Source organism: Phocoena phocoena, chromosome 19, assembly GCF_963924675.1.
Source record: "Phocoena phocoena chromosome 19, mPhoPho1.1, whole genome shotgun sequence".
Classification (NCBI taxonomy): domain Eukaryota; kingdom Metazoa; phylum Chordata; class Mammalia; order Artiodactyla; family Phocoenidae; genus Phocoena; species Phocoena phocoena.
The window spans coordinates 12,613,982-12,626,317 of record NC_089237.1 but is presented as its reverse complement, the minus strand read 5'-3'; the positions used below and the strand labels follow the sequence as shown (position 1 = coordinate 12,626,317).

Sequence of the window (12,336 nt, the reverse complement as noted above, 5' to 3'; positions counted from 1 at the left end):
GACAAATGAGCCCAATTACTGGTCACCTGTGATTCTCCAGCCAACAAGACTCTAGAAAACATGAAGAGGTAAATAAGAGATATTTAATGTATACACAGATAGAATAAATAATTGTATTTCTAAGGTAATTTAAGGCCTTTGTAATTTGATCAAACCAAGCTATATACATTTAAACCACACTGATTCAATTCCAGTGACTCAAATTATTTTAAAGTATTCAGAGAGAAGGCAGGTTATTATTTAAAACTAAATACGAAGAAAAGGATCTGCAATACTGTGCACACTCTCTTTCCCCCAAATTCTCCCCAGTAGGGGCTGCTTCCCAGAACCCAACTGACAAAGGGGAAAGGCGCAGAGCTGATCACTCGTGCCTGCTCTGTGCTGTCCTCCCTGAGCGCCTCCAGCCTTCCTGCCCATAACCTACACTTCTCATGGGCAGTTTGTGTCTGTTAGTCCCACTCAGCACTGAGCATTTGCCAGTGTGTATTCAGCATAGTAAGGACTTGTAAAGAAATGTAAGGGAAGGACCTTCCAGAGGAGAGTCCAGTGTGCAGGGTGCGGGTGAGCACAAGTCACTCCCTCTACTTTCAGAAACCCGCTCTGGTCCTTTCAGAGGCCAAGAGCTCCAGAATTCTCAAACTTTTCAGTCACAACAAATACCTCAATTCTGAGCAGGGTAAAATTATAAGTCATAACAAAGTAAAACATTTTGGCATAAGTATGCAACCAAAAGAGATGCCATCTTTCCAGCTAGTGTTACTCAGACCATCTTGCTTTATACTCAAATTTGCTCCGGATTAATCAAAAAGTTTTGGCATGGGTAGACTGCAAAATACCAAAAGTAAGTCTGAAAGGAGCCATGGATTTCCATTAAGTGCTCCGAACTGGCATGGTGGGAAGTGTCCACAGGCGTCATCTTAGGAACTGAGGCAGAGCAAGGGGCTCAATCACCGGGACCTGAGCTTCGAGAAGCATGGCACTGCCATCTCCCCTGCCCCACTGGGGAGGGCAGGATGCAGTCTGCAAATCCACACTTGAAAAATGGGCTGTTTTGATTGACAGTTATTTGTGGTTTTTTTCTCAAAAGAAAAAGGATATGGGTCTTTTATGAAACAAGGTTGCAAAATAGAAAGCTTTTTGTTTTCAGCCAGGAGAGAGGGAATGGGAATGAGCCTTCCGTGTAGAGTCTGTAAGTGCAGTCCCTGAGGATGGGCAGCTCAGAGAGTCCCATGACAGAAAAGGACACATGCGGGCATGCTGGGGAGAGCAAGGACTGCTGAGGACAGGAATTTGAGTGCATATCCATGAATTAAAGGAGGGCTGGAGCAAGAGAGCCCTTTCTCGCTAAAATAGCTGGAGCAGGAGGTGTGAAATGTCCCAGGAACAGCCTTACACAGGCAAGAGGCGCAGTCACCCTTACGAACCTTTATCTGGACAGAAAAGAAGATGTTTGAATAAAAAACAAGCGTTAATGACAGTTCAGTAAAGAGGGTGTTTATAACTCTCAGTTCTAAGTGGGCTGTGAAGTCACTTCAGGAGCCAGCAGCAATCCGAGTACTCAGGGGTCACCTCTGCAGGCCTCGCCTCTCTGTGATCACGGCCCCTCCTGACTGACTCACTCCCCAGGACCCCGAGGCCAGGAGGAGGTCGCCCTTCAGCCTCTAGCCTTCTTCAGCAAGAAAACCCTGTGATGCACAGAATCAGTTCTCTCGTAAATGGATGCTACAAAGCACAGGGAAATACGACCAGAAGGGAAACACACCACCGAAAGTCTGGCCAGGCTTTTCAGAAACACTCACTCCCATTACAACCCAGCTCACTGGCATTTCAAATCATCAGAATTCTACACACAGCTCCTGGACAGGACTGTGTGACAGATCTCACCTGCCTGTGCCCAGGGAGCTGTGTGACATGGACATGGATACAGACTGTCGCCTGCTTCCACTTCTTTTGTTTTTCATTTTCTTTGAAGCATAAGCTCACTGTTACAGATTAAAATACGGTAAGTACTGCTGGGACCTAATTGTACATCATCTTAAGAGAACTGCCAGGTAGCTGGATACGGAAGTGTTCACCAGAGCCACTGTTTCCCTCATGGCCAAATACGAAATGCCACCTTGCTGTGAACAGGAAGGCGGGCAGGGCACAGATGCTCCAAGCCAGGAGGATAGGCTAGGTCTCATTTTGTACCTTTAGTCTTTACACGACTAAAGACCCCTTACAGAGGAAATAGTCAGGATTTGGCTGGAACCCTTTTTTATTACAACATGTTTATACATCTGCAGGTAGAAGAAAAAAGTTTTTACCTTCCGTCAAACAGAATGGCTTACCCCCACCCCCACCCCGCCCACATCACCTGATTATGGTTATGCTTCAACAGATGCATTTTTCAAAGGATCATTTACTCATTAAGCCTCAAAGGAATTCTGTAGCCATTCCTGGTTACTTAATAAATTCAAAATATGTAGATGTATGTTTCTTCTCTCTGTTGTGATGCTTTTACTATTCCATACTTCAAATTTACCCTTTCCCATACTGTCTGAATTAGTGAGGTCCTGCTAAACACCTAGTAAATGGCCACACATAACACATAACACAGACACGCAGAACAAGGGAAAACATACACAATGTAGAGGTTTAAAAATTAAACTAAATGAAAAAGCCAAACAATGGAAATACTATGCACCAATTTCAAAGCGTCCTCTGAGGAGGCCTGGATTCACAGACAGCCTAGGAATAGGCTGGAAGTACAGGTAGACAACCGAAACAGGGCAGCGTCGTGTTCATCTGTTTTGTACACTGGCCAACTGGAAGAGGTTATCTTTTGAAGAAAGGGTTCCTCAGTAAAACAGTTTGAAAACCATCTCTGTGCAAACTTCAAAAAGCTACATATGTCCGCAGACGTATAGCTAAGGAAGACAGAAGAATGCCAAAGTAAATGGATGGACAGGATTTTTAACTCTCCCTCACTTCAGACACATGAACTGCACTGGTCCAAGAGAAACATCTCAAACGATCCACACCTTTCCACACTGGGAAAGAAACAGTGCTGAGATTTCTTCTAGAACCACTATTCCTCCCACTCTGCGCTAAGGAGGTCAGAGAGAGCATGGCAACAGCAGGCCTCTTCCTTTCTCGGCACAGGAGGCCCTCACTCATCTCATTCTACCTGTGCCCCAGCTACATACACAGCAGCTCAATTCTCTTCTCATTTGCCAACCAGCATCTACAAGACATGTAACAGAAACATTTAATAACAACTGAAATGGATTTACCTGCCAGCCCTTGTCCGCAGTCCTGTAGTAGGGATAGTTTTTCGTGATGTGCGTATAAATCCCATTTAGGGTGAGTTGTTTATCAGGAGCCATCGTAATTGCTTGTACGATTAATTGTGCATAGGAATAAGGTGGCTTTGAATCATCCTGTGTTTAAGTTAAAAAAAAAAAAGTACTGAAGTTATTAAAATTTTTACTAAATTTACTAAAATTCAGGATTCTTGACATTTTTGAGCATTCCTACGATAATGCTTGGTTTTCCTTCCTATAAATGTAATCTAATATGATGGAGGAACTCCCTGGCAGTCCAGTGGTTAAGACACTGCACTCTCACTGCTGAGGGCCCAAGTTTGATCTGTGGTCAGGGAACTAAAATCCCACAAGCCACGTGGCAGGGGGAAGAAAAAAAAGTAATACAATATGATGGGAAAGCATTCGGAAAACTGGGAGGAAGCAAATGGATGCATGTACAGCAGCATAAAAAAGAACATTAAAACCACATAAGGAAAAAGTCCAAATGGTAGAAATGGAAAGAATAAGAAAATGAGAAAAGCTGCCTCACCTCAGCAGGGTCCACAGCATGCATACTAAACCATGCCAGAGGCCCATCACGTGGCTCTAGCAGTCAAGTGAAGAGCTGGGCCAGGACAGTGGTGGCAAAGGGTGGAGTGAGCCACCCTCTCTCAGGCCCCTGTGGGGGTCCTCATACACACAAGGAGATGGGGCAAGAATGCTGAACACCCCAGCGCCAGAGTGAGGACCACTCAGAAACAAGTGTCCATCAAGAGGCTCCTCCTGTAAGAAAACCCCACTCAGAGGAGAGCACCAGAAGCCAGACGCAGGGTTCCCACACCGGGGCCCAAGGCACCTGGGCAGGCACCGTTCAGGTGTGCAGGGCTGCCATGCACACCACAGGATGTTGGCATTCCTGGTCCCAGCGCACTCAAAGCCACCAGTGGCTCTTTGCCATTGTGACAACTCAGAACCCCATACACATGCACAAAGCCACTGGGGAGACGGTGCACCTCTGCTGTGAACTGGGAAATACACATATCAACGGAGAAACCACAAAACGTAACGCTGAATGTAAACAGTAAGCTGCAAAAGAAAGCATTCAAGATGATACTCCTTATATGAGGTTTAGAAATGAACAATTTAGATATTGTTTAGAGATAAATACAAATAGGCAGACAAGCAGAGGACTGTAGGATGGGTGAGGAAGGAAAGTGAAGTGCCAAAGAACAGAATGCAGGCTTCACCTTCACTAAAGGCTAACTTTAGTCCTGACAGCTGGCCGTGGGCATGTGCTCTGCACTGGAAGGCTGAACCACCTGTTATCCCAGCACCCCACTTTCATTTACATTTTTTACTTTTTAAAATATTTATTTATTTGGCTGCACCAGGCCTTAATTGTGGCATGTGGGTGTGGCCCGTGGGATCTTCGTCGTGACGTGCGGGATCTTTAGCTGCGTCATGCAGGATCTTTTATTAGTTGCAGCATGTGGGATCTAGTCCCCTGACCAGGGATCGAAGCCGGACCCCCTGAATTGGGAGTCTTAGCCACAGGATCACCAGGGAAGTCCGTTAGCACCCCATCCATCCATTCATTCACTTATTCATTCATTTATTTATTTATGGCTCCATTGGGTCTTTGCTGCTGCGCACGGGCTCTCTCTAATTGCAGCGAGTGGGGGTTACTCTTCGTTGCAGTGCGCGGGCCTCTCATCGCGGTGGCTTCCCTTTGCTGTGGAGCACGGGCTCTAGGCGCACGGGCTTCAGTAGTTCTGGCACTCGGGCTCAGCAGTTGTGGTTCGCGGGCTCTAGAGGGCAGGCTCAGTAGTTGTGGCACACGGGCTTATTTGCTCCGCGGCATGTGGGATCTTCCTGGACCAGGGCTCGAACCCGTGTCCCCTGCACTAGCAGGCTGATTCTTAACCACTGCACCACCAGGGAAGTCCCCAGCACCCACTTTTAAATAGCTGATATTTCCTGAGCACTTGGGCCAGGCTCTGCCCTGTCTGTCCCCTGAGTGAGCTCACGCTGAGTTACAGGAAAGGGACAGTGGAATGGCTGAGCTGGAGCCCACACCAGGTGAGAGTACAAAGCCTTCCTCACTGTGCCTATGCTGCTGTGTTTCCTTGTTATCTTTCTTCTATACATTTCAATTTTTTAAAAAAGCTTTTTTATATTGAAAAACATAACACAGACAGGAAAGCCCATAATACATCCATATCAGGTAAAAACAAATTTTTGTAAAGTGAACAACAGTACAACCAACACTAGGTCAAGAGAGAACACAGCCCCCGTCTCAGTAGCTTCCTCGTCCCCCACTGCCTCCCAGAGAGGCCACCACTACTCCTGACATTTTATACTAATCATAACCTTACTGTGACTTGAGTTTTACCATCTAAGAATGCATCTTGAAACAGTTTAGTTCTGCCTGGTTTTAAACAAGCAAATGGACTATGGACAAAAATGGAATCCAACAGAGGGTGCCCCTCTGTGTCTGCCCCTGCCCAGCACCCTGTGCAAGAGGCTCCTGGCTGCTGTGGAGAGACAGTGCGCAGACACGGCTTATCCATTCCCATGGCTATGACGCGTCCTATGACACGAATATACCACATTTTATCAATACATAAAGTAATACCATGCCTGGTTTTATTTTTTCACGTAGCATTACATCAGGAGCACTTCCATATCAGTAACTATGCCACATAATATCCCCTTACTTAATCATTCTTCCCTCAGGGGCATTTAGGTTGCTTTCAATTTTCTGTTTTATATGAACTTTTGTTTTGAGATTTTTGTCCATTTCCCTTAAATGACGTCCTAGAAGGGGTATTATTGGGTCAAAGAATAGAAATAGGCAGGGTCCTATTGTGGGCCATCAATAATTACCATCCAGGGACTTCCCTGGTGGTCCAGAGGTTAAGAATCCGCCTTCCAATGCAGGGCATGTGGGTTTGATCCCTGGTCAGGGAACTAAGATCCCACATGCTGCAGAGCAACTAACTAAGCCTGTATGCTGCAACTACTGAGCCAAAGCGCCACAACTACTGAGCCCAGGCATGCCGCAACTATTGAGCCTGCACGCTCTGCAGCCTGTGCTCCACAACTAGAGAGAAGCCTGCGCACCGCAGCGAACAGCCTGCGTGCCACAATGAAAGATCCTGCGTGCCGCAACGAAGATCCCACATGCCACAATCAAGACCCGATGCAGCCAAATAAATTAAATAAATAAAATTAAAAAAAAAAATAATAATTACCATCCAAAAGGGGGACTGATGTGTCCTCTCTAAAGTGTGTGTTTGTGTGCATATGTGTTCACATGTACATTCAGACATGTGTGTGTGCAACCTTCACCATCTGGGACAGGAGGACTAAATCCCAAGAGTGGTCTCCTAGGACACCAGGCAGTGACCTTGTGAGGACCAAGGGTTCAAGCTCTCAGCACCTGGGCCCGTAGCTGCCACCAAGGAGGGCCCAGTGCTGAATGACCAAAAGAATGCATCTCTAGTGCCCAGCACTGAGAACATGCTCAGCAATGACCCAACATCCGTGCAGACGTGCACTTCTCAAAAGGCCCTGGGGGGTGTTCCTTGACATGCAGGCAATGCAGTGAGGACAGCTGGCTCCCCAACAGGCCCTGGGTTCTGTTTCGAGGCTATAAAACATTTACCTTTGGGCTGTCTCCACCTGAAGCTTCCTTCTCATTTTCTGGCTGTGAGTTGTCGGCCATTAAATTGAGGTCAGATGGTATCACACGGCCCATTTTGTACCCTGAAGACCCTGCTCCCCGGGGGCTGGATGGACAGGAATTCGCAGCACTGTGGGCGAGAAAAGGTTGCTCCTATTAGTCTATGGTAAAACGTACATCACACTGTGTTTCAATAACTGACTCTTATTTCAAGGAAAACAAATTTTAAAAGTAAGAGAACTTCAGCATTTTCCATGGAAAAATGGACTCATTAACTCTGTGAAATTTAAGATCACCCTAAGAAATCAGGTATTTGCTTCCACATGTGTCATCTTAGGAACTTACCAAAGACACAGAACCATGCATGATGGCTCCAGGGTTCAGCCTGGTAGAGGGACACAGACCACTGCTCTGCTCGCCCCCTCCCACTAGGGAGCTGAGGACAGGCTGCAACAAAGGACATGGCTTCCAGCTACACCGGAAAGGTCAGGGGGAGTCTGAAGAGAGGGGGACAGCAGCGAGGCTGAAGACAGGACGCACAAAGAGGGGAGGAGGCCGTGGATACAGACACACAGGCTGTGACGGGCTCACAGGGAACACCCAGAAATCAGAAACAGGAACCTGTTTTCAAACATGCACTTTTTTTTTTCACAAGGTAGGGCTTGGCCATGATGCTGAGAATGTTCTGATTCTTGATCTCTGCTGATTAAGAGCCACATTCACTTGTGATAATTCACCAAATTATGTATTTAACTTACTCTCCCTTTTCTGTACAGTATTATACTTTACAAAAGAGAACAAGCTACTGAAATGGAAGGATGCCAAGATAAGACTGTTTTAAAAATCCAGTAAGTTATAGAACAGTATGTATGGTTAGATCTCATTTATGTTTTGGATTAAAAAAAGTCAAGTATTGCAAATGTATAGAAAATTTCTGGAAAAAATACCTAAGAAACAGTAGTTACCTCCAAAAAACTGAACTGGAAAGGAGGGGCCCAGGAGGTGGAACAACACACTATTACCTGGCACCCCCGAACACTACTGGACTCTCTACCATGAACATGCACCCACCCACGAAATAAGTGTTTACCGCATGCCAGGAACAACTCTTAAAGCACTGGGGAGAGAGGAACAAGACAGACGGCAGGACCACACTCTTGGAACTCCTGCTTTATGATTTAAAACTAGCTAACATAAATGAAGGGCCAATGTGGTGAGTGGCCCCACTGGCTGGGTGGTGGTGGGCTCCACCACTGTGAGCTGTCTCAACGGGGGTGTGCTCTGCTGCTCAGTGCTGGCGGTGGGGTATGGAGAGGGGATGAGCAAGGAAAACAGGATGAAGATGGGGCAGGGGGTGAGGAGAGACTGCATCAGCTCCTGACCCAATCCCTAAAGTTTCCAACCACCTCCAGTTCCCTGAGCGCCCACAGAACTTCTGTCTCCACATGGCCAGGCAGTGTGTCAGTGATCTGACCCTAAGGCTGCTGCTTCCACTGTGGGCCGTTGTCCCACGTGGGTAAACACGGGCTTTCTCCTCTTCCTCTGTGAATTCTGTGCACTTTTCATACGGTGCTGAATAAAAATCGGGCCACCGGCTGCTGACTTCTGCCTACCCACTGCCACACTCACCTGGTGCACAGGTAGTGCACCTGGTCCATCTAGTCACACAGACTAATTCAACCAAGTGGGAGAGACAGAGGCAGCATCCCCAGCAGAGCAGCCGTGGCAGGGGGCAGAGAAGGGGCCCAAGAGCAGCTGCACTCACATATCACCAAGCAAGGGTACAGCCGGAGTCTACCCGACACTCCTTCCAGGCCTTTCCAGAAGGATACCTTTCTGTCCATGCTGGTTTTTAAGATAAGAAACAGAAGTGTCTGACTGAAAGCTACAACCCAGAGCTGCCCGTGTTCCCTCTGTGCCCTCCTTGCTCTGTTACATGTAGGGGTCAGTCCCAGTGGACGAGGCAAGGCCTTCTCTGCCTGCCAGCCATGCCCTGCGGACACACCTGGACAGTAGGAGCTTGGCTCTCAAGAGAAGTAAATGTGTTCCTTTTGCACCTAAGTCTAACATGACTCACATGGAAGAAGATGCCTGAATACATACTTCACTCTTCTAAGACCCAACAGAACACAGGAGGACCGACCATCTGACTCTAGGACAGGGTCACGCCTGCTGGTCCCAGGCAATTCCTGACCTGACCCTCAGCTACTGCCCCCTGAAAGCGCGGGTTATGCAGTGGAGAGCACGCCTTGAAGGCACCATCCTCCACTTCCTGAGGCTCCCAGTCTCTCTTAGGACATCAGGACAAACAAAAGTTTGTCACCTCACTGTGGTCAAACTCAGTAATCCAAAGTGTAAGTCATCAGAATTTGCATGAAATTGTAGGAAACCAAAAAACTCAAAATGCAACTGAAAACCCACCTCACACTTTAGACCAATAAGACAGATCATCTGTCCTTTAAACTTACACTCAAATAAAAGAATCCACAAGTGAAAACAAGGGACATCTGTGGACTGTGTTTCACATGCAGGAAACTAAGAGCAAACAGTGCTCAGAAACTAAACAATATTTTAAGTGCCCTCCACATCTCCCTCTCCATGTAGGTCAGCACCAGGGAAGGAAGAAGACGTTGCCGTGCGCTGCTGCCCACTACTGTGACGTACGATGGCTTCTGAATGTCCCACGCAAGAGGCAAGGACTGAAATTTGGACAGGGTCATGTCCACCTTGGCACATGCACACCCTGACCCCACGGTGACCCCGTCTACCATGGAAGCTGCTGTGTACCTGATGGTTCCTGTGGGGGAGGGGAGGGGGCTGATGAGGTGGGCCATGGTGTCTGGAATGTTGATGGTCAGCGGCGAGATGTGAGCCTGCACGGGCTTCACGGGGGACTCGGGCGCTTCCTGTTTCTCCCTCTTCTCGCTGGACAGGGCAGTGAATGTGATCTTGATGTTTGTGCTCGGGAACCTGAACGTGCACCTAAAAAAGAAAAGCCAACTGTCAGCGCCCATCTGCCGATCGGTGGGCAGGATGCCCCATCCACAACAGGTCGCAGAGCCCGAGTGTCCCCAAACATACTGGAGCCTCGACTTGCGTGGAAGAGTCGGAGAGAAGCCCACTTCAAGTTCACCTCACATGTTACAAGTCGATTAATGAGGGAAACACAAAGGAGGCATCACATGATTTAAAAACACTAGTAAGCAAAAACATCACTTAGACCAGCTCAACAGGAAAAAAAAAAAACCGGGAGAGGAGACTCAAAAAAGACTCACATACCACTTAATCTACACTGGGTAAGGGTCTGGAGACAGGCTCGGGATCTGGAGATGTGCTCTTGGCACTGAGTAGGTGGAGGCCAGGCAGGAATGCTGCTAACCCCGCAGTGCATGGAAGGTCCCATCGCAAGGAGGAGGTGCCCCAGGCATGCCCCTCACCTGCTTACCTCTGATGACATCTCTTGCCCAGCCCTTCTCTCAGGTTCCTACTCTAGTCTGTCTGCAGCCAGTAGCCAGGGTGTTTCTAAAACAGCAGGATCTGCACATGGTGTTCAAATATACAAAAAGGCCAGCCTCTGTCTCTTCTGCCCTCGGGGCACAGCCCTTTCCTTCTCGAGGTCCTTCTCTCATGCTGTCCTCCCTCCACTTTAATACCCCAGAGGCCCCCACCCCACTGTGGGTCAGACCCCACATCCCTGCCTCTTGTCCGTCCTCCTCTTGCTCACTACCCAGGGGTCCCCTCCCACCCCTCAGCTGCCTATCCGAGGGTTTCCTGACCGCCCCACACCCTGCCCTTGCTGCCGCCTTGTTCTTCATTTCACTCCGGCCACTTTTGCTTGTTGTCACCCCAATAGGATACAACCTCCAGCAGAACAAAGCTCAGTTCACTGCTATAACCTGGAGACCAGAAGAGTCCCTGGTATATACAGAGAAGGCCCTCAGTACACACTTGTTGGAATTAATGAACAAGTACCCAGTTTCATACATTAAAAAGGTAATTAAAACAAGCAAATCACATGAATACAACGAATGGGAAGCCCACAATTGCAGCTGCCCCTTTGTCGCTAGCATGAGATCTGAATAATCAACTCCAGGCCTAGAAAAGAAAGGGATTAAGACCCCACTGGCCTTAATTTCTAGCACAATATATATAACAATTACAGGAATAAGGAAGTTTCCTCCTTTTCCTCCCATTTGTAGTTCCCGAGCTCCCGTCCTCAGGCGATAGTCACTGTTCACCAGGAAGGCCAGGCTGTTGGAACAAGCATCGTCACCCAGCACGAGGGCATCTGATCCTGCAGAGCAGCTACCTCTCTGTGCCTGTTTCCTCATCCACAGAACAGATGACAGCATCTATCTCTGAGAGTACCATGAGGATTAATTCAAATATTTATCAAACACTCAAATGTTTATTAAAATGAAAAAACCAAACTACCTTCAGCCCCACTGTAAGATGTCTATAGTACTTGCTTTTCCTACAGTTGGACACTCACCATCCACTGTGTTGTTCGTTCCGTCATCACCTGGGAACTCACAGAAGCCCAGACTGAACCAGAGGAGCAGCACACCCACCTGCCTGTCCTCCACGTGCCACGGAGGCAACAAAGCACTGTGCACAATTCCAACACAGGAATGTGAGAATGGGACTCCTCCCTCCCCCAAGGGGTACCTACATGTCTCCCGGGGTTTATTTCTGCTTTCCACAAAATAGGACCACACCTTGCGTGTTGGCCCTCAGTCTACACGTTCCCTCAGTGTCACCCACAGGGTCTGTTCGCAGACAGACCTCAGCGCAGGCTGAGCGCTGCCTTCAGGGCTAGCACCACCACATGGAGGACTTCCTTCCTTAGTATCCTATTCCCAAAGTTTCCAATTAAAGACAACAATCGTCTCCACGGCACAGGCGCCATCCATAAACCTCAGGCTCCAAGGGCACAGAGGGCATCTAAAGCAACGCAAGGCACTGTCAGGCCACCTGCTGACAGCCTCTGACCAACAGCATGAGAGAGTGTCCCGGCCATCAGTGGACACTGCCACTAACCCCACCCCCTTGACAGGTGAAAATGGTATCTCTGTTTGCATCTAAGCATGAACTTCTCATACGTGTATGAGCCATAAAACACATTTAAAAGCTACCCAGGTAGTCTGGTAACTTTCTGTTTTTCAATCTTGAGTTATGATTACATGGGTGAGTTCCTATTAGTGAAAATTCATCGAGTTACACATGTATGAAACATATACTCTTCTGTATATGTAGTATACTTCAATAGAGAGTTTTTTTTTTTTTTAATTAAAAAAGCCATCTGTAGATGGATACAGAAATTGGTAAAATGTTGATAACATGCCAGGGGGTTCACAGAACATT

At 47.6% G+C, this 12,336-nt stretch overlaps 1 protein-coding gene across 1 annotated transcript in view; it reads right to left on the bottom strand.

Moving 5' to 3' along the window:
• FOXK2 (forkhead box K2) overlaps positions 1 to 12,336 on the bottom strand; it is a 66,356-nt gene that overhangs the window by 15,893 nt on the left and 38,127 nt on the right. Inside the window, exons 2-4 of the mRNA XM_065897249.1 lie at positions 9,760 to 9,954; positions 6,955 to 7,102; positions 3,276 to 3,422 (exon numbers count right to left, since the gene is read on the bottom strand). Of these exons, the coding sequence (XP_065753321.1) occupies positions 3,276 to 3,422; positions 6,955 to 7,102; positions 9,760 to 9,954 (490 nt within the window). The remainder of the gene's footprint in view (positions 1 to 3,275; positions 3,423 to 6,954; positions 7,103 to 9,759; positions 9,955 to 12,336) is intronic.